Genomic DNA, 19,942 nt, shown 5'->3' with positions numbered 1-19,942 from the left:
CATACATACATACATGCATACATACATACATACATTATGTACATTTGTATATTATGTGTGTTCGTGCTATAGCCTTGTTAATATACATGAAGTAAAGTTGTGTAAGTGTACATATATAATACATATATATGTATGTATAATAATAGAAGTTTTTACTAATGCTATACACATTGTCAATAAACTTGACTATTAAACATAAATCCATACTACATTGATATATCGCCAATGTACATGTACACATCAAGTCATATTATCTCTAATTCATGATATACTTGTAATCAATATACATACTAGTAATTCATACCAGATTCATTATCAATAGACATAGATAAACATAGTGTGAGTTTATATGATGCTATACACATATCTACAAATGACATACATGTAATGAACACTATTTCTTACTAGATTAACAGTTGACATGTAAATGTATTTAAACCATTTCATCATAATTGCTGGTAATATGTAAATATCTATACCATTCAATGTATACAAACGAAACCACTTCATTAAAGCTACAAATTTTAGTAATATTTACATCTTTGAAGTTTTATGTCACATATTTATATAATAACATTATTTTTCAACATTGTGATAGTCCAATAGGTATTTGATGCCACTGCAATGGGAAAATATGACAGTGGTAATCCGGCTTTTGGTTTACTAAGATAGATGCAAACTAAATTTATTGATCTTCAAAGTGGTAGATTAGACAAGTGGGACTTGTCTTCAGAGACGCCTTTCTACTGAGACTATAATTAAACCAACATCCATTCAGTAGCTTATAACAGTTGTATCAACATGTTGTGTAATTGCAACAATAGTTTTAGTTTAAGCCTATCTTAGAAAACTGAAGGCTCAACTAATAGAAACAGCTATGTAAAAGTTCTCAAATGAAACATAATCTACCAGTATATTTATATTGTATTTGAAAAAATCTCTGTAAACATTACACAGTGTTTGGTGGTCATTTTGAATGTATACTACTGATATAATTTTGGATTTTTTTCACCTTTATTCAATATTTGCACAGTAACTCTCCTCATTTTCCTTAAGGATTGCAACTAAACATGATTTGTTATTTTACTGGACAGTAATCCATCAAAAGTTAAAACTTTATATCTATAACACATACTCAATAAACCTGGCATCTACTGAGTGGATAGGTTTCCATTTACTCTATATGATCACACATGCTTTACTCTTTGAGCCATCGGATTTTCTCTTCTCTGCCATTGCTACTGTACCCACTGCTATACCAGCAGTCTTGAAACTTGCAGGTTTCTTTTTATCTGAATGTAAAGAAACAGAAGCAATGATGACCTTAAATTATGTATCCATGTTATTATGCCCCTACGCTGTCAGGAGACACCTTATATAAATTCATAACTTAACTTTACAAGGTTCAATCTAAATGTCCTGGTGATCACACAGACCTAAACTTAAGCTGGGATCATAATCCTTTGTTCAAGATAAAATTTTTATAAGGACATCAGTTTGATAATATTTCGTTGTTCTTCTCCTTTTTCTGTATATTGTATATTTTCCTATTATTCAGAAATAAAGACAAATTAGTTTCAAAAAAAAAAAAAAAATGTTCTTCACACCTAAATGTACTCCTGACATTAGAAGTACTGAAAAACTGTTTATCTACAAATGTACTCTGGAGTTCACTAAATTACAGACAAAAAAAAAACGTTTATAATTAAAAAAGTAACAATAAATTTCTAGTATTAAAAGTTGCCAACACTAATGTTTGTCAACTTTGATACAGTCTTCCGAACAGTTTTTCACACATTCAACGACGTGCATCAGTGCAATTCAAAAGGCTATTTGTGCTTTGTATGTACTCACCTTCAGGCTTACTCTCATCTGGCTTGGGTGCTGATGTCCCTGCTATGACTTGAGGTTGTAACTTCTGTTCTTCCTTCATGACAGAATCAGTCCTGCCCACTGTAGGAGTTTCATTCCTACTGGGTGTATACTGTGGTGCTTGACTATTTGGTGTTGGTGTTCTATCCTGTATTCCTTTCTGGAGAATACCTTTCTCCTGCAGCAATTCCTGGACATGTTCTGCAAGTCCTAAGTCATCCTCCTGTTCAACAGTACCACCACCTCCACCGCCACCACCTAGTAGGTTGCTAAGGACAGTGATGCGTCCTTGCTGCTGCTGATGTGCTTTACAGAGCCAGGAGATTTTACCACTAGCAAGTTGACATCTACAAGCATATGAGAAATAATTTATTATTTTAAATACCTTGAATTATTATTTTTTATGATGTAATTCTGTCAAATCAACCAAAGTTGACTGGCAATCTTCCATCTTAATTAATATCAAATTGAAAGGGACATAAGCTTACTTGTTCAATACAATACACCTTATATATATTGGGGGGGGGGGGTACTCTTGCTGCATGTTAAAATGCACCTCAAGCACATTTGAAAACACAGTTAACTGACAGTATGGCAGTACAAGCTTAAATTTTAAAGACATAATACATAATTCACAGGATTTAGTGGTATTACATTATTATGTACATGTACACTAAAAGAGTAACAAAAAAATTACACCATCAATTGTGCTAACAACAGTAGCAGACAACTGAATGACACTAAAGCCACTCCTCCACATTAACATTATACTAGCCTAAGAAGGATTTAATTGAGGTTTTATGGTTCTTAGTATTTGCACCCACTGGAAAATAAAGTTTATACACTCAGCTTGTGCCACTTAATCAAAAGAATGTATTGTTTGGCGTAATAGAGAGGTCTTACCTCTGTAAACCTCCCATGGAGGAATTCTTATCTGCATCCATAACATCTCTTCTTAGTTTATGATACTCGTTAGAGAAGTCTACCGAGCCTGCTGCTTTCTGAAATAAATAAGTGAAAGTAAATAGATAAAAAACTTAAATATACATTTTATAAATAAGTTTAAAATTGTTTTTAAATAGCTTAAATATACATTGTAAAATGTAAAATCGATTTTTTAAATATACATCGTAAATAAGTTTAAATGAGTTTTTAAATAGCTTAAATATAAATTGTAAATAAGTTTAAAATAGTTTTTAAATTGCTTAAATATACAATTGTATATAAGAAACAAAAATGTATCATAATATATAAAACTGTAATAATGTAATGTTAGCCTCTATTTTTGAAATTTGCATGTGACCTGATTTTTTTCTCTTGTTTTTTTTGAACAATGTTATGGCAAGATTTTAAAGGTGAGACAGGGATAAGAAAAGGACCCTTAACTTTGTGGGGTCATTGTCAAACTTGAATGCTTAAAATGAACAATGCAGAAATTCCTCTATATGAAAACCCATGGTAAAAATGTGTGTATTGTTGTAGAAAGTTGATATTTATACATGGTATATACAATTTTGGAGAAAACAGGATCAGACTAGGGCTTGTTCGTTACTATTCATTACTCTTAATTATTGAAGATTAGGATGTTTTTAGGTGCTAATGACAACCACACTGGTTACCAGCTCCGCCTATAAGAATTTTATTTCTGAGGTGCATAGATGCTCTAGTCTACCGGTATGTTAATGTTATGTTTACATAATGGTCATAAATACCTCCATTAATATGTTTATTAACGCTTTATCGTTGGTAAGATCTAAGCTGATTGGTCCATGCTTGACAATAGCTAGAATCCTGGCTAAATAGGGTGCCACGGTTGCCAGGAAACCCTCAGGATCTTCAGAACAAAGTGGGACTCCTTCTTCCAAGTAGTGCCATCCCTTTGAAAAAGAATATTGATAGTTATCAGTTTTATGAATTCGAAATAGATACTGAAACTATTTAAAAGAGAAGTTTTATGTTACATTTTGATGGTAATACTATGGCTTTACAACTGGTCGCTTTAATAATTTGATAATATTTTGCAAGAAATTACCGAAAAGCTTTACTATAATCCTAAAGATGAAACATTTCACCACTTATTAAGAAATTCATAACCAAGTATTTCAAACATAATTATACAAATATGCAATTCAGAGTTTTTATAGTTTTCTCAGCATTTTTCTTTTTTTTTTGCAAAGATTTATACATGTATTATCCAAGGGCAAAAAAAAACTATGGCTTTTATGTTCGACATTATTTAATGTGCAAAATAAGCAAATAGAGAACTTCATGAGGTAAAAGTACAGATGTTCTATCATTTGTTGCACTGTTCTTATGATGACATAATGTTAAAAGGTGTATTTTTAGATTTCTATAACATTATAACCACTAGATGAAATACTTTCAACACTCACTTGATATATGTATTGGTAAATTTCTGAAACTTCTTCCCCAAACAAAAAAAACCATCTAAATATCAAAACATCTGATATATGTTAACTGATTTGAAGTCAATGTCTTAATCTTACCTCATCATGTTCACATAGTAAGTAAGTAATTAGTTTAGGCTCCATATTGACTGTTGCTGTTGGCTTGTCATCATCACCCTACAAAATATAAGTTCATGGAGAAAAGTTATATCTGGACCGATAACATAGGCCTTGCCCAACAATGAGTACATAATATCACAATTCACTGAATTGCATGGAATATGCCAATTTTGTTTAAAATTACAATGGGTAAAACTGAAGTAAAGCACTCTTTCTATGTGCTACACTTGTTTATTACATTCATATCGAGTGTAAAAGTATACTGTTTCAACTAGTTTATTTACAAACCTAGCATTTGGCCTTTCTAATGTGGTCAAATAACAAATGAAACAGTATACTTTTACACATGATATGGATGTTATAAACGATTGTGGTACATACAGAAAACGCTTTACTTTGATGTTATGAGTTGTAACATTACCAGTAGTGGCATTAGGTTTAGATTACATTCATGTTTACTTGTGTCTTAACAAGTTTTATGTATGTGCAGATGTTTTGGCAAGATTTGCGTCTTTACATCTCCATTATGATGCACGTTAAATACAAAATGTACATGTAACTATGATAGCTAACAGAAACAGATCTGAAGAACCTAAAGTCAAATGTACAGCTAGTGTTTGGTTCTACCTTCTTTGCCATGTTTCCATCTCCTTGTTCAGATGTTGGATCATCCCCTCTCTCAATCTCCATGTCTTCCTCTTTTCCTTCCTTGTTATCAGAGTTATCACCTTGGTTACCCTGGTTACATTCTCCATCACCATCATCTTCTTGTGACTTGACATGCTCTCCATCACCTTTTGCATCATCCTGGTCAGTTTCCATGGCTTTGTCACCTTGGTTACCCGATTCTTCATCACCATTATCATTACCTCTTTTATAGTAATCAAGTAGAAACAGCCTAGGATATGCCTGTGTGTCCATGTTATCAGCGAAAACCGATACTTGTCTCAAGAACTTCCTCTGTGCCAGTTCATACAATTCCTGTAAAGTTTAAGAGCCGAATTTTTATCAAATGTTTTGATTTCAATTTTAATATCTACATGTGGTTATTTTCAATGACATATCTGAAATGTTCGTTATGACAAAGTAACATTGATTTTGAAATTGGTAGTATTTCCTGCAAGAGAGCCCTATCACTGTAGAACATATTTTGGTGTAAAAAAAATTGACTGATTTCTCAAATGTGACAATTCTAATTTCACACTGACATGTTATTATCATAACTGTGATTAAATGTATATCTAACTAGCTCCGAGTGAGATTTAGATGTTTTATGACATCTTTGTTAACACTATATTGTAATTTATGATTTACTTTCCAATTGACAGTATACATTACACATGACATAAATGCTATAAACAATTGTTGCACACTGTGAAATCACTTTATTTCGGTGTTTATACTGTCAATCAATTATATTCACCTGGAATTCTAAATTTCTCTGGTCAGTGCCTTTGTTTTCCTCCTCTTCCTTTCCCTCATCATGTACAACTGGTAGCAACTCTTTCACATATTGAAGAAGCTGTTTATTAGCAGATTCGGTAGCTTCTTCTGTCAGTTCATGTTGGAAATTCACTTTATGACATCCAATACTTAGCATACCAATCTGAAGGAATGAATAACACATGTACATATATATATGTCAATGTAGGCATTCTAAAATCTAATTCCTTCTTTGAGAAACTTTCAAAATATTTCCATTTTACTTAAAACTACATGTTCACTCCATTATGTATATAAGAGTTTGCTGTTAGTGTGTTTGAAACAAGTTTGGATATGGCTATTGTCAAAATAATTATACAATTTAGGTTTAGCTTAGCTTTATTGTACATTGTAACTGACAATTCTGTATGGGGGGGGGGGGGATCTGAGAGCTGTGCTAGCTATAAACCCTTCTTTATATCATAAAATATGTACTTTTGCCTAGAAATGGTACATGACAAAGCCCTCAGATGTAAAGAAATTGCAGGATGACTTCTATAAACTCGAACATGTAATCTGTACCTTTAATTCAATTTCTAACGATTCCCATGTTTAGCTTTTAACCGTAGGACACACATCAAGTGAAAATTGTTGGGTGATTGCTATCAACTGAACTACTTAATACTTCCCTTTGATGCTTTCAAGTGTAGCTTTTAATTTTACAAACCATAACTGGTACTATAAAAAGATGTAGGGTGACTGCTATAAATGTAACAAAACGTACCTCTGAAGATTCCCATGCGTAGCCTTTGCCAACTACAACTACTACAATCGGAAGTCGCAGGGTGACTGCAGCAAATCTAAACTCCATTTGACAATTCTTAGACCTGGCATACTGTAATGACAAATATTGAGATATTACTGCAGCTTCATTGATGATGGAAGTTTGCACATGATGAGGATTGGATGGTAATTTGCCCCACTTGAGAAGAGTGGATAATATTCCAATCCGAAGGAGCAAACAACCATATTTGGATTGTAACACTTTTATCACATTCTAAGTGTAATAAGTGAATGTTTGAGTGGTAGAAAAATATTTTTTCATCAGTTTTAGATGGCAAAATTTTGAGAGCATCTTGTCAAAATGGTAATTTTAATGAAGTTACTGTAGTATTTGTATATTGCCCCTGAACATTGTACACCTTTATATTGTACAAAGCAAGAGATTAAAGCTATGGCTTAATAAACATACAGAGTGTAGCAAATCTGTTGGAAAAATCATCGTTGAATATTTGATAAACATACCTCATCAGAAAGACATGCAACCATCAAGTCTGCATGTTTTAGTCCTTCAGCAATGTCTTCAAAGAGACCAGATCTACCAACGTTATCAACGTCCATCCAACAAGATATTCCATTCTCTTCCAGATACTCCTTGAGAGCTCTAGGATCACCTAAATGATAGCAAATAAGATGTGATGAAAATAAAAGCATTCAGTCTACATATTATCACAGCGTACTAGGGTCAACAAATGTAATGTACACAAAGTTGTCATGGTACTAGTGGAACACCTAAGTCCTTTGAATAACAAAATTTTAATAAAATAACTAGCTTTACAGTGTTTCTTGGACAGGTCTGCTTATGTATAGCATGGGTGAAACTTGTGATCTACACAATGCCAATATTTACCCAAGAACAGCAACAAATTCTTCACATTTATTGTCATTTATATCACGTTTTGATATAGTAATCTAACATCATATACATTTTTTGTTTCATTAAATTATACTTTATCTGGCTTACTAACCTTTTCCTAAAGCTTGAGGATTTTCTGGAACTTGTTTGAGATCAACAGCTTTCCTGGAATTGTGCCAACAATAACTCACAAAGCATCTTGGGTATGATTTCCCCTGTTAGAATAACGAGCACTAATTGGTCAAAGCTATAATAATAATTTGCACATTCACAGAAGCAAATAATCAATAAATATATTGCTGTTTATCTATTGCTAATTGTAAATGTTCCCCTGCTTGCTTATAATAAACTTTCAAATAAAAAAAATGATAAATTGTAATTTATAAGACAAGGAGAGTGTCATTCTGTTGAAAATTCAAGTTTAGTGTGAACAGTTTTGATGGAATAAAAATCACTTCCAGAGGAAATAAGTTTGCTACAAATATGCAATGCTTGATACATCAGACAAAGATTGCCAGAGGTGAGGCTCGTGGATTATATGCAGGTTTTTGAATATGTTGATATTTGCTACCTCCTCAATGTTGTCTTGCAGGAATTTCCTGCTGGTTAACAAAAATGTACAGTTAGGTGAATGAGTCTTGTCCAAACACATTATTAGAGAATGTTCCCCTTTATTCACGACAAAGTCTTAATTTGACAGCTGTTCTTACCTCTTGTTTCTTTGTCTTCTGTCTGACTTGATTCAACAGCTCCCCTATTTTAGACTTGTATGTTTTTATACCTCCTTGCATATTAACATATACCTTGAATATATAAATAAAACAAAACAACCAAGTTATATTAATTTTCTGCATCCTTTGATGTTTTTTTATGATTACACAGTGCTGAGAATAGTGATTGTCAAAAATCAACTTGTACAAATGGTTTCCTATATCAACACTAATCAGAATAGACCCATTTATATAGCCAAGCATACTATGACTTTGACGTCCAACCATCAATCACCATTGAACAGAACAGATCTCTAAAATTTGGGGCGTTATGAATTTATCTGACTCATCAATTTTTTGAACGAAATGTTCAGGTACAATCATTGTTCAGGTACAATCATTGTATCTTAATGAAATCCTTACATTTTATAAGTATACCCTTTTGAGGAAACAATTTCTCTTATCTCTTATCATCGATTTTTGACAGAAACCAATAATTTTTCTAATATGTATTTAGTTATTTTCTTATTTATCATGTATTTTGTATAGTCTATATACTTATCATTCTGTATGACTTTAGCTTTTTAGTGTCTGATATGACAATTGTAATCATTTGTACATAAGGTCATAGCACTGAGTAAAGAATTGATTGATTGATTGATTAGTATTTCAGCTTACATGTATACCCATTTGAGGATGTAATTTCTCCATCAACAAAGTATACATAATTATACATTCCAGTTTTAATACAGAAATACTGTCTGAGGAAGCAATTTTAATAAGTTCTCCTGACTAAATTGTAATCAACATTTGCTACAAGACTAAATCTGTTTACAGTTGAGTAATGTCATCTTTGTTTTACAGAAAAGTTCCACTCTTACTTTCTCTCAAAACAGCAGTTGTGGGATGTGCTATAAACAGGCTTTCTTACTTTATTACACACACATAATATATTTTTTTTTTTATAATTGTCCATGTTAGAGATTATTAGAATAAGTTAACGAGAACATTCATTAAACTGAAACGCTCACCTCTTTCCCAACTAACATTCCAGTATGAGTCTTTTGCCATTCCATGCCTTTCCCAACTACAACAGGAATGACAGCCTTATGGAGAACATTAAATGCATATTCTAGCTGATTGCGACAGGCGGATGACTTTTCAAACTCATTTGACATGAATACCATGACGACCTGAGCATCTTTCATTGCTATGGTAACCTGCTCAATGTTGCCTTGGTTCTTATCTTCATCTAACCAACTGCAAAAATGAAAGAACTTACAATATTAGCAATATAAAATATGTTTAAGCAATAAACCCCGGTAGTCTGAATTGGGCCTTTTAATAGGTTGGGGACTACACTGACGTTGCGAAAAGGAAAGTTCTATCTCTTTGTAAGACTTTGGACAGTAAGAGAATCATTGGATTTCTTACTCATAGGATAACTCAGTGTTTCAAATATGAATGTACTTACCATGAGTATCCCTCTTTCTCCAAGTCATCCTTGATTGTTCTAATGTCAACTGCATCTTTGTTTCCTACTGGTGACAGGTTGTCATGGCAATACAACATAAACACATCAGATGTCATGGAGATCCTGATTCCCTCTAAATCCCTCATAGTGTTCTCCAGATGCACATCAAAGTTACTTGTACTGTCTGGTGGCATCACAGCTGAAGCAAAAGTTCACATTTAAAAACTCATGCTGCAGTTAATTAATTGAATATAAAAATGGCTTTGATTTATTCTTTTTCTCAAATATCTGTGGTGCTGGAATAAGTTCATTTCCTTTTCTGCACATGAATTTTTCGAACAGACTATTGATGGAAATATTTTTGAAATGTATTATGTATTATATGACAGCAACGACACTTCACTAAATTTTACGGTACATTTTCTGAGCTAGGTGATTGGTTAATAGCATAGTAGTGGGGGCTATGTCTCTGAGTGTAGAAGACTTGTTACTTCAATGATAACGAGGAACTCCACAACAAATTAATATTTAGATGTTATTTCCTAATATTTTTCTGCGTTCAGCCAATGCAAATATGAGTGACCTAAGGGGCCTTTGTCAGTACGTGTCGCCAGATGAGTAGTGACAACCCTTAGATCCCAACTATTTTCTGGATGAATGAAGAAAAATATTGGTGAATAACATAATTATACCAGCGTCAGTGATATCAAAGAAAAATCGGGGAAAGCAATTGCAATTTTGAATGTTTTGACTCATATTTTGAACACAGCAGAACTGGACCAGGGATGTAGAAATGTATTGTCATGACACACACACACACACTGTTGTGATGTAGAACAACCAGAGTATAAGTTCTATACTTCTTGTTCAACTTGGCTTGTGTATGCTATAATGTGGTGTACAAATGTATGTCGTCAAATGTAGGATACTTGTTACTTTAATTAGATTTCCAATGTGAACATTTACCTTGTATTTCATGAAGTGATATGGTATGAAAGTAATGGTCACATTGTAGGAATGGTGCCTTCATATCATTAGCCCTGGACACCTTACTGGCTGGAAACATGCATGGATCTCGAGATCCCTGTTGAAAATTGAAAGGATAATATGTAAATTATACACGTATGTATTGGTCTGGCTCCTCTGCATCAATACCTATAAGCATTGCTGCCATCGGTAGCAGCCATGTTTTATTTCTGAATGGACTTAGACTTAGAAGGCAGCATACACCTCCTACATGTCAAAGTGTAACTATATCGCACTTCTTTTTCCCATAAACATGGATACTTGAAACAGTTTTATCTTGATACATTTCATTCAAACATCAGTAAAACTTTCAATTAACACAACAGTCCAAATGTCACAGGACAGTTTGAACAGGATGAATATGTTAAGCCTGTTTAACACCAATAACCCCATACAACCTGTACTAGGTAAACACCATGTTATGTGTTATGCTATAAATGAAATTGTTAAGTTACATGGTACAGTTTCTAATTTTTATAGCACTTTCCTAGTATCCCTGGCATGGGCCTATAGTAGGAAGGTTGCCCTTTACATTTATATTTCCTAAACTCATTGGCGAGCATTCGTCCATTACAGCCTTTATAAGCACATAAGATTAAAGCATTCATATAGCAACCTCTATCCTACTAGGTCCCTAATTCTAAAGCTGTGTTGACGAGGGTCGATAATGGTTCACATTTTGTCCAAGGACTTTAAACAGTTCAAAAACAAATGGCAGCAGTGAGGCTCAAACTTGCAGATTACAAACCCACCACTCTAAACATTCATCCATCATGACTCTCCGCTTGTGTACATGTATATCATAGTTGTATGCACACTCCACAAATGTACTTACCACAGTAATACAGTCAGGACAAGGCACTAGGTAGTCGTATGTAACTCCATGGAATGATTCTGTTATCAGACCTTCAAATACTTCATGTACCAAAAAAATGATGTTTTCTGGTCTTGGGCCTTGTGCTAGGACAAGTAAGCTAGATTCCCTGTAAGAAAATAACTTAATTTGAACAACGACAATACTTCAAACATTTTGACACACTGATAAATATTGTCAGAAAACAGTGTTCAAGATGGCACAAACTGAGCCAAAAAAAATGTCTTTGAATGGATTAAAATTATACCCTGGAATTGTAAGTACTGTCCAGTTAATGGCGAAGTAGGGTTTCCTTGGCATTTTAGTATGTGTTAGTATCAGTTACTACATCATCACATAAAATTATTTATAATAATATGCATTATGCCTGAATATTAGTCATTTAAGTGTAGCTTGGTAACTACATGTAGATTGGTCCCTTTTTATATACATGTACACCACAAATTACACAACATATATGTTCTGCAGTGCTCGAAATATGAGTTGTTGTTCAGACGCTAACTCATAATTACTCTTTTTGATTTTTCATACATTATACTTACATGTACATATCATTCTCTAATATTTTTTTTCATTTAATGTGAAAATACTCATAACCTAAGGGTTTGTCCCTTTTTGTCACATGACAAGACCCCTCAGGTGGTACTGGACAAAGATAAGTATTAGAGAATAATGCCTAATTATCTGCTGGCACTTACAAAAATCTATGACTTACCTCAGTTGTCTTATCAAGGCTGTGTGACCATTCTTTCTCAGCATAGAACCTTTCTTCCAAATTACTGAGCTGTCACAAAACTGATACAGACGAACCTACAGGTACAACATCACAACAAAAAGACAAAATTGATAAGTCACATTGTATCTTACACAAACATGCGCATGCAGGCTTATTCCTTGGAACACCCATTACTTGTACAGGAATACAAGAATGTACAGAAACATTAAGCTACAGATTCTTGCTTCACACCAATATTATATCATCTGACAAAGCTCATTGTACACTTACTCCCTAGAACAATGATTACAAGAACAATAGTGTACAAACAAAACAACCCTAGTACATGTACATGTATGTCTGTAAGCTTATTCCCTGAAACACCCATTACACGAATAATAGTATACATGTTAAACAAGGTACAGATTCATTCTTCACACAACTATTCGAATGTCAGTATATTCTTGACTCTATTGACAATTAGACAAGTATCTCAAATGCAAACATAAACACCACTCAATATAAAAAGTAACATTTTACATACCTGTGCTCTATTGAATAAACCTGCTGGTAGATATTCAAAGTTGTACATCATTTTTGTTTCCTTGACACCAGGCTGGTTGTCTATGTCAGGCCAGTTAAACTACAGCAAACAAGATGAAATACAGAGAATTAAATGTAATGGAACTTGTACAATAGTGTAACAATTATATAATAATGTTGTAGCTCTGAAAATATACATTTTGAGAACTCTGAAATGTCTCAGAGATATGTTGGAGTTATATATATTTTCAGAGCTATACATGTACATATTGGTACAGTGTGGCTTGTTGGATTTATATGATTATGGACCATTTTGCTACATTTTTTTCTTAAATAATAAATATTTTCAAGGTATTTTACTTAATATATTTACAACATGTTAACAAATCAAGTTTTTAAAGATGTCATATTTCTATAAATTAATAAGTTTGTTAAAGACCGTTTCATTTTAGATTTACATGTTGCAAATTGCAAAGAAATTGCAACATTTAATATTGGTAGTCCTTAGCATCCCAAACGTCACCCATAATTTAAAAGCTAAGATATACTATGATTTACCTCTGGTTCTTTCTCTGGTAGTAGGCACGGCACTACGTTAACAGGTTTGTCACTCAGTGGAAAGGTCAGATCAAACTCTTCTGTCAGTCTCAACAACCATTCATGTAGTTTTTTTGGATATTTATTCCAGACAGAACTGATGTCTTTGTGACTCAGTTGCCCATCCTACATGAAATAACACAATGTAGTTTTACCATCAATTTCTCTATTAATTTTCTTGATATCAATATTTTGAAAAAGTCTATCTCGTAGTCATCAAAATAACACATACTTTACAGATGGATAAAACTATTTAGGTTATACAACATACTAAAACAAATCTACCATTTACATGTAATTGTTGTATTATATCACAATGCATTTTGCAGAAAGTTATAAATGTCGTCTCTTTTTGTGCACACTTTGTCCATATTTTTCTCTTTTAAGTTTTACTAGATCCATTTGTTGGTGTGATAGCTTTTTTTGTAAATGTCTTTGGTCTTTGTGAATTGAATGCATGTATGATGTTCACATCAACCACAGGACACTGTGGGTTAATAATCGACCCACAGGACACAGTGGTTGATGTCTGATGTACATGTACATACCTGAATGGCTGATTCATGTACAGAGACAACACAAGCCATAACATCTACGATCCACTGTGGATTAATCACCACTTTATCTTTGAGATACTCATTGTCAAAATGTTGCAATGATCCAAGATCATGTAGAAACTGAACAGCTTGTACCACCTGTAAAGAAATTGTGAAGTTGTGAGTATTATTTCTCAATTTATGTGTTCTCAAGATGGACATCGAGTCATTTGTACCATGTTCTGATTCTCCCTGAACGAAGTAAGAGCATGTAGGACATTTTATTGTTACACTATCCCTCTGAAAAAGGGGTACTGATACCTTGTCATTTGTCCTTTGTCAGTGAGGAAGAGGTAGCTTGGGTCACTCAACCTTCAAGTAGAGATTTAGGGCATAGATCATTAGATGTAGGGAAATGAATGTTAACATACCTCTGTCTGATCATAAATTGCTGCATCTGATGCCATTTTACAGATGTCATTCCATGATAGTACACTGGTTGATCTCCTCTTTCTGTGAACAATCAAACAATGCATGTTAATATAGTGACACAACTTTTCAATCTGGTCAACTTTCACCATGCCAAAGATGGGTCAACACAATAACGAGACCTAGACTAGCTAGCATATGATCATCATGTAACATTGGTGGCAGTGGTGGGATTTTGTTTTGTTTTCATACTGGCATTTCAATTCTTTTTCATTTTATTGCAGTTTAGATTTAGTACATGTAGCTGTGTTTTCTAGGCTCATCGACAATTGTTGTGGAGTCATGATGGGTGAATGGTTAGAGTCGCCAGCTTGGAATCGGCAGGTTCAAGCCCCATCGATACCATCTGTTTCTGAGTGGCTAAAGTCCTTGGGCAAGATTTGAACCATGATATATAAGAACCAACATTATTACTTTTAACTCTGGTTGTCTTTCCATCACACAAAAACATCACTCAGATTGCTACAAGGACCAGAACTACATGTACTAAAATGTAATAAAGTTATCTTGGTAGCAGGGTGGGATTACTTTTCATGTTGTTGTGTTGTTGCAGTTTAGTTTTTCTTGATTATCGTTGCATACAAACACTAAATGTATAAAGCACATACAGCTGTAAAAGGTTATACTTACGATATGATTGCCTTCTCAAAGTTGAGCCAGACCTGTGGTATTCTTTCACCCATGTATTTCTCTTGTAGTGTCACTTCCAGTAGCTTATCTTGTAACTCTTGAATGCCCTGCCAATTATTAATCAACATAGAAGAATCAGTATGTTGTAACAGTTTTTATTTACCTACAAAGATTGAACGATACATGTGTATATACAATGCATGTACATGTACATAGCAAATGGCTATTCTTAAAAATTCACAAGACTTATGCAGCAAACTTAAGTTAAAATCTTTTTCTGTGTGCATGATTGAATATGTATAATATGCATAACGCATTGTATGTATTGCTTCACAATGAGCCTCAAGTTAGTCTTTCTGTCTGTCTGTCTGTCTGTCTGTCTGTCTGTCTGTCTGTCTGTCTGTTGGTCTGTCTGTCTGTGTCATTTACACTTTTAATGAGAATTAATGACTAAACATGATTGTACATTCAAGTTCAAGATAGAAGTATACACCTTTACAATTCTTTTCCCAGAAGCGAGTCAAAGCTATTAACTGAACTATCAAGGTTAGTGAGCCTGATCACAAGGTTTCATGTAGAGATAGACACCATAAAGATAACACACAAATATCACTTACACTGTGTGGGCCCTTTATTCAATGATATACATGTAAACAGTAACAGCATGCACACTACTTTAATAATACCAAGGTATAATCTTTGAAGTTCACACAAAATCCGACATAGTCAGAAGGCAGTGAAAATTAACATGAAACCTTGTGATCAGGCTCACTGATCTTGATAGTTCATTATAAACAGCTTTGAATCGCTTCTGGAAAAAGAACTGTAATATAAAACTGACCTGTCCAGTAACAGCACTGGTGAGAAAGAATCCAGCTATCTGTGGATAACGTCTCTTCAATTCTTCTGTATGCATTTCTACTTTAGACACCTGTCAACAAAGTTGAAAAATTTATTCTAATGATGTCATATTCAATGTCTTGAGTAGTCTGTAACTTGCAAATTATGATGTGTTTGGCCACCCACAATGGCCTTCCCCTATCACAGAATACGAAAACCCGGATGAGGGTGGAAAGACATGATGTATACTTTATACATGTATCCTACAGTCAATGTCATACATACATGTATTGCAAACAAACTTGTAAGACGCGGAATCTCATTTACATTTTGAGACATTTAAAGGACATTCCAAATCCTATTGCAGGAGTACTGCTGTAACTTATTTCGATTTGAGTTTTTTATTTCTTGCAATAAATAAAATTGAAATTATTTCATCATTATGCTAATTTTCCAAGAATTACATGTTAAACTTGACAAACCTGATCTGCATGAGTTCCTACAACAAAGATAGGGGCCTTGGGTGCATGTACAGCAATTGAACTCAACCAGAAATCCAAACCTGAATGCTCCACACCAAGACGAGTGTTCCACAGTAGCAGATACACAGCACGGTTAGACAGGAAAAACTGTAATATGCAATTTCATATAAAGATTAATGAATAGATCAAACAATGTGTGATTAATATTAAAGTAAACATATTACATTAAACGTCGCTTTTATATTCCAACCTTTAAAAGAATTCTTTTAGTACTTGTCCAAGTTCTGGTTACCGACCTGGCAGGTTTTTTTTTTTAAAGAAGTATCAACAATTGCTTCAAATTTTAAATCAAAACAGCACTCCTTGTGGCCAAACTGTATTAATCTTTTTTCTTTTTGTTAACCAGATAGCATATCATAAAACTAAGTCTGTCATTGTCATACCTGATGAGTGTTATAATACACAGTCTGTCCAGCAAAATCCCATACACTGTATGTAATGGTGTCAACTGTTGTTTTCACTGTCCATGATGTAATGTCAATACCATCTGTGATCTTCTCTGCATAGGTAGCGGATGTGTAGAAATTACCACTCATTAGGGCCCGTACCATACTGGAATCCAAGAATTACATAATTATTTATTTCTTTTGTTAACTAATCTTTAATTGGTGTCACTCATTCTTATGGAACTGATTCCTACAGTGTAAAAGTATATGACTATTGAGACAGCTTTCCAGTGAAGTACTAGATGATGTCCTCTCATTTGTAATATAATATTTGTAATAACCTTGTGTGTGTGTGTAATGAGACAGACAAAGACAGACAGACAGACAGACAGACATACAGATGCAGACAGAGGGACAGAAAATGGGATACAAATACAGAGACAGCGACAGAGGCAGGAGTAGACATCAAATGGAAACTGGATTCCCAACAAAACTCAACTCAATGTATTTCCTGTACATGTATGTTACCTTGTTTTTCCTGCACCACCCAATCCAACCATCATCAATTTAGTTCTCTTGCATTCTACCGAACCAGATAACAGTCTCTTCAAATAGGCATGAATTGCTTGAAAACCTCTAGCTACTATCTCCTTGGGTGGTGTCCTTAATAGCGGGCAATGGCCAAGAGATATTGCTTTGGAAGAGAGAGAGAGAAATCCAAAAGAAGCCGTCAATTCATGTCATTGTTTTCACATGTCATGGAATGTTACTAGCCTTAGACAAACAATTTGCGAACATATGGTGAATATTGTGACCACAATTTGAATCCATGGTCTGGTAATTTTGAAGTTTACATGCATTAATCTAATTTACATTTGAGTAACACACAAATTTACATGTGATTAACTTATATCTTAATAATGATAAATAATAATAATAATAAAAAGAGATTTATATCGCGCTATTTATATAACTGTATATTAACACTTTTACTGATTTTTGCTACTTGAGGTGTAGCCTTGTGCATTGACTCTGCTTACTTCTACAAAGTATTATCAATCATTACTTGCTGTTGAAATTGCAGCAGTAAAGTTTCATTATTAACACATTCTAAAATTACCTTTGAGAGGCAGGTTACCAAACTCAGCAGACAATGTCTCCAAAGCCGGGTTATGTTCAATACTGAATGTATCTAAACTTGTCATTCCCTTGATGTTGTCTGGAACTCTTTTGATCCCTTGATAGTCTAGTTTGAGTGTTCTTAGGTTTGGAAGGTTACACAGCTGTAGTGGAAAACCACCACTCTCTGAATCTGTAGGGTGAAAAGAAATAGAACTATGAATGGATAAAAGGTTGGGATAGATGAATGGCTTGGTGGATGGATGGGTGTGGTTGGATGGATGGATAGATGGATGGTTGGATGATCAGGTTGGTAATGGAAAGATGGATGGATGGATGGATGGATTAGTGGTTGGGTAGGAGGATGGATGTATTGATTGATGGTTAGATGGAAGGATGATAGATGGATGGATGCATGTGTGGATGAATGGATAGATGGGTGGATAGATGGATGAATGAGTGTGTACATGGTTGGATGGACAAATCAATGGGTGGTGGGTGGATGGATGATGATGGATACGTGATGGATGTGAAATGGACACATTCACAGGTACTTTATCACAATTCTTACAATTTAGATAAAGTTGGCATGACTTCCATTAATAGAATCTTACATAAAAAACTCAAATTCTGTGTAATGACTTTAACTTACCAGCTGAATCAGTAAGTCCAAGTCTTGGAAACATAACAAATAATTTAGCATTTAGTGCTGTTACTTCCTTCCAGGTTAGCACTCCATTGTGGTCTACATCACACTCAACAAATAGATCATGACGTTGCTAAAATATGGACAGACATGACACATTTGACATTTTGTACATACTATGACAATGTGCTGCTAAAATACATTATTTCATATGAGAACATTCTATTTGTATTTTTGTAATAACCAGATTGATCTTGTTATAATTTTGTTATACTACATGTATTTATTTCCTTCAAATTATCAGTGAAATCTGTGTTATCTTTTGACAAAAAAACTTTGTCCAATTTTTGGAAGCATGCTGATGTTGATTATATTAGTCTGGTCAATAAGCTAAGTCTAATTTGCATAGCATGTTGACTGTTAAACAATAGACACTAACACCCATGGTTGAGCTGAAGATGTGTGCTCATTACAGGCTGATTATAACCTGTTTGAGGGTGTCTAAAGGTGTTTTCAGCCCACTGGAAGGTTTTGCAGAGACCTGGAGGGAAACTGACATTTTTTATTTGGACTTGCTCCCTAGATGTAACTAAAATATTAGGTGTTTTTTTTCAAATCAGACGACCAACAACATGTTCACTGAAAATTGTTAAAATACCAATGGTTGGGCACCGTCATGTTTATTACACATCAGATCCATAAGCAGCACAGGTTACAGGCTGAACCACTTATTTTAGGATGTGGACCAAAAAAGCAATTTGACAGGATTTATTGCACCATTGTATGATTATGTACAGCTACACAAAATCCCTTACCTCAATACTGTTCAGGGTAGACGATTTTATGAGTATACATCAGTAACAAAACAGTTTCAAAAATGTTACTGTTGCAGCTAGTGCACCTTTAAGTGGAAACTTTGCATGATACTTCAATCCTTACCTTTTCATCAACTGTAGTTAATGCTGACATAGAACCAAAGTATTCATCAAATGCTTCCCTTGTGAAAACAGACTTCTGACCAATCTCTTGGACCCACGGTATTCCTCTTAGATCCAATTTCTCAATATTGACTAGTTCACTGAAACTATCTGGCAGTCTGTAAACAAAGAATTAATTTTATAACTTCACACATACTAGAATATTCACCACTTATACATTTATCACGGGTTTCCTCAAGTGATGTGATCCATCCATCCATCCATCCATACATACATACATACATACATACATACATACACGCACACATGCATGCATACATACATACATACATACATACATACATACATACATACATGTA

The 19,942-nt window shown here is 34.0% G+C and overlaps 1 protein-coding gene across 1 annotated transcript; it reads right to left on the bottom strand.

Moving 5' to 3' along the window:
• Positions 1 to 66: 66 nt before the first annotated feature.
• Positions 67 to 19,614, bottom strand: LOC144444214 (uncharacterized). The gene is made up of 28 exons (XM_078133631.1): positions 19,585 to 19,614; positions 18,652 to 18,778; positions 18,001 to 18,192; positions 17,409 to 17,574; positions 16,878 to 17,046; positions 16,435 to 16,581; positions 15,954 to 16,043; positions 15,113 to 15,219; positions 14,425 to 14,506; positions 14,006 to 14,152; positions 13,419 to 13,583; positions 12,862 to 12,960; positions 12,318 to 12,412; positions 11,564 to 11,711; positions 10,669 to 10,786; positions 9,703 to 9,901; positions 9,260 to 9,488; positions 8,229 to 8,321; positions 7,631 to 7,733; positions 7,128 to 7,276; positions 6,607 to 6,717; positions 5,824 to 6,006; positions 5,028 to 5,381; positions 4,380 to 4,457; positions 3,585 to 3,749; positions 2,776 to 2,873; positions 1,855 to 2,219; positions 67 to 1,292 (listed from the first exon to the last, which is right to left on the bottom strand). Exons 1-28 carry the CDS (start codon positions 19,612 to 19,614, stop codon positions 1,180 to 1,182), a joined length of 4,122 nt encoding a protein of 1,373 aa, XP_077989757.1. The 3' UTR covers positions 67 to 1,179.
• Between the last annotated feature and the right edge of the window lie 328 nt (positions 19,615 to 19,942).

This window comes from Glandiceps talaboti, chromosome 13 (assembly GCF_964340395.1).
Source record: "Glandiceps talaboti chromosome 13, keGlaTala1.1, whole genome shotgun sequence".
Classification (NCBI taxonomy): domain Eukaryota; kingdom Metazoa; phylum Hemichordata; class Enteropneusta; family Spengelidae; genus Glandiceps; species Glandiceps talaboti.
This window is presented reverse-complemented; position numbering and strand designations above follow the sequence as displayed.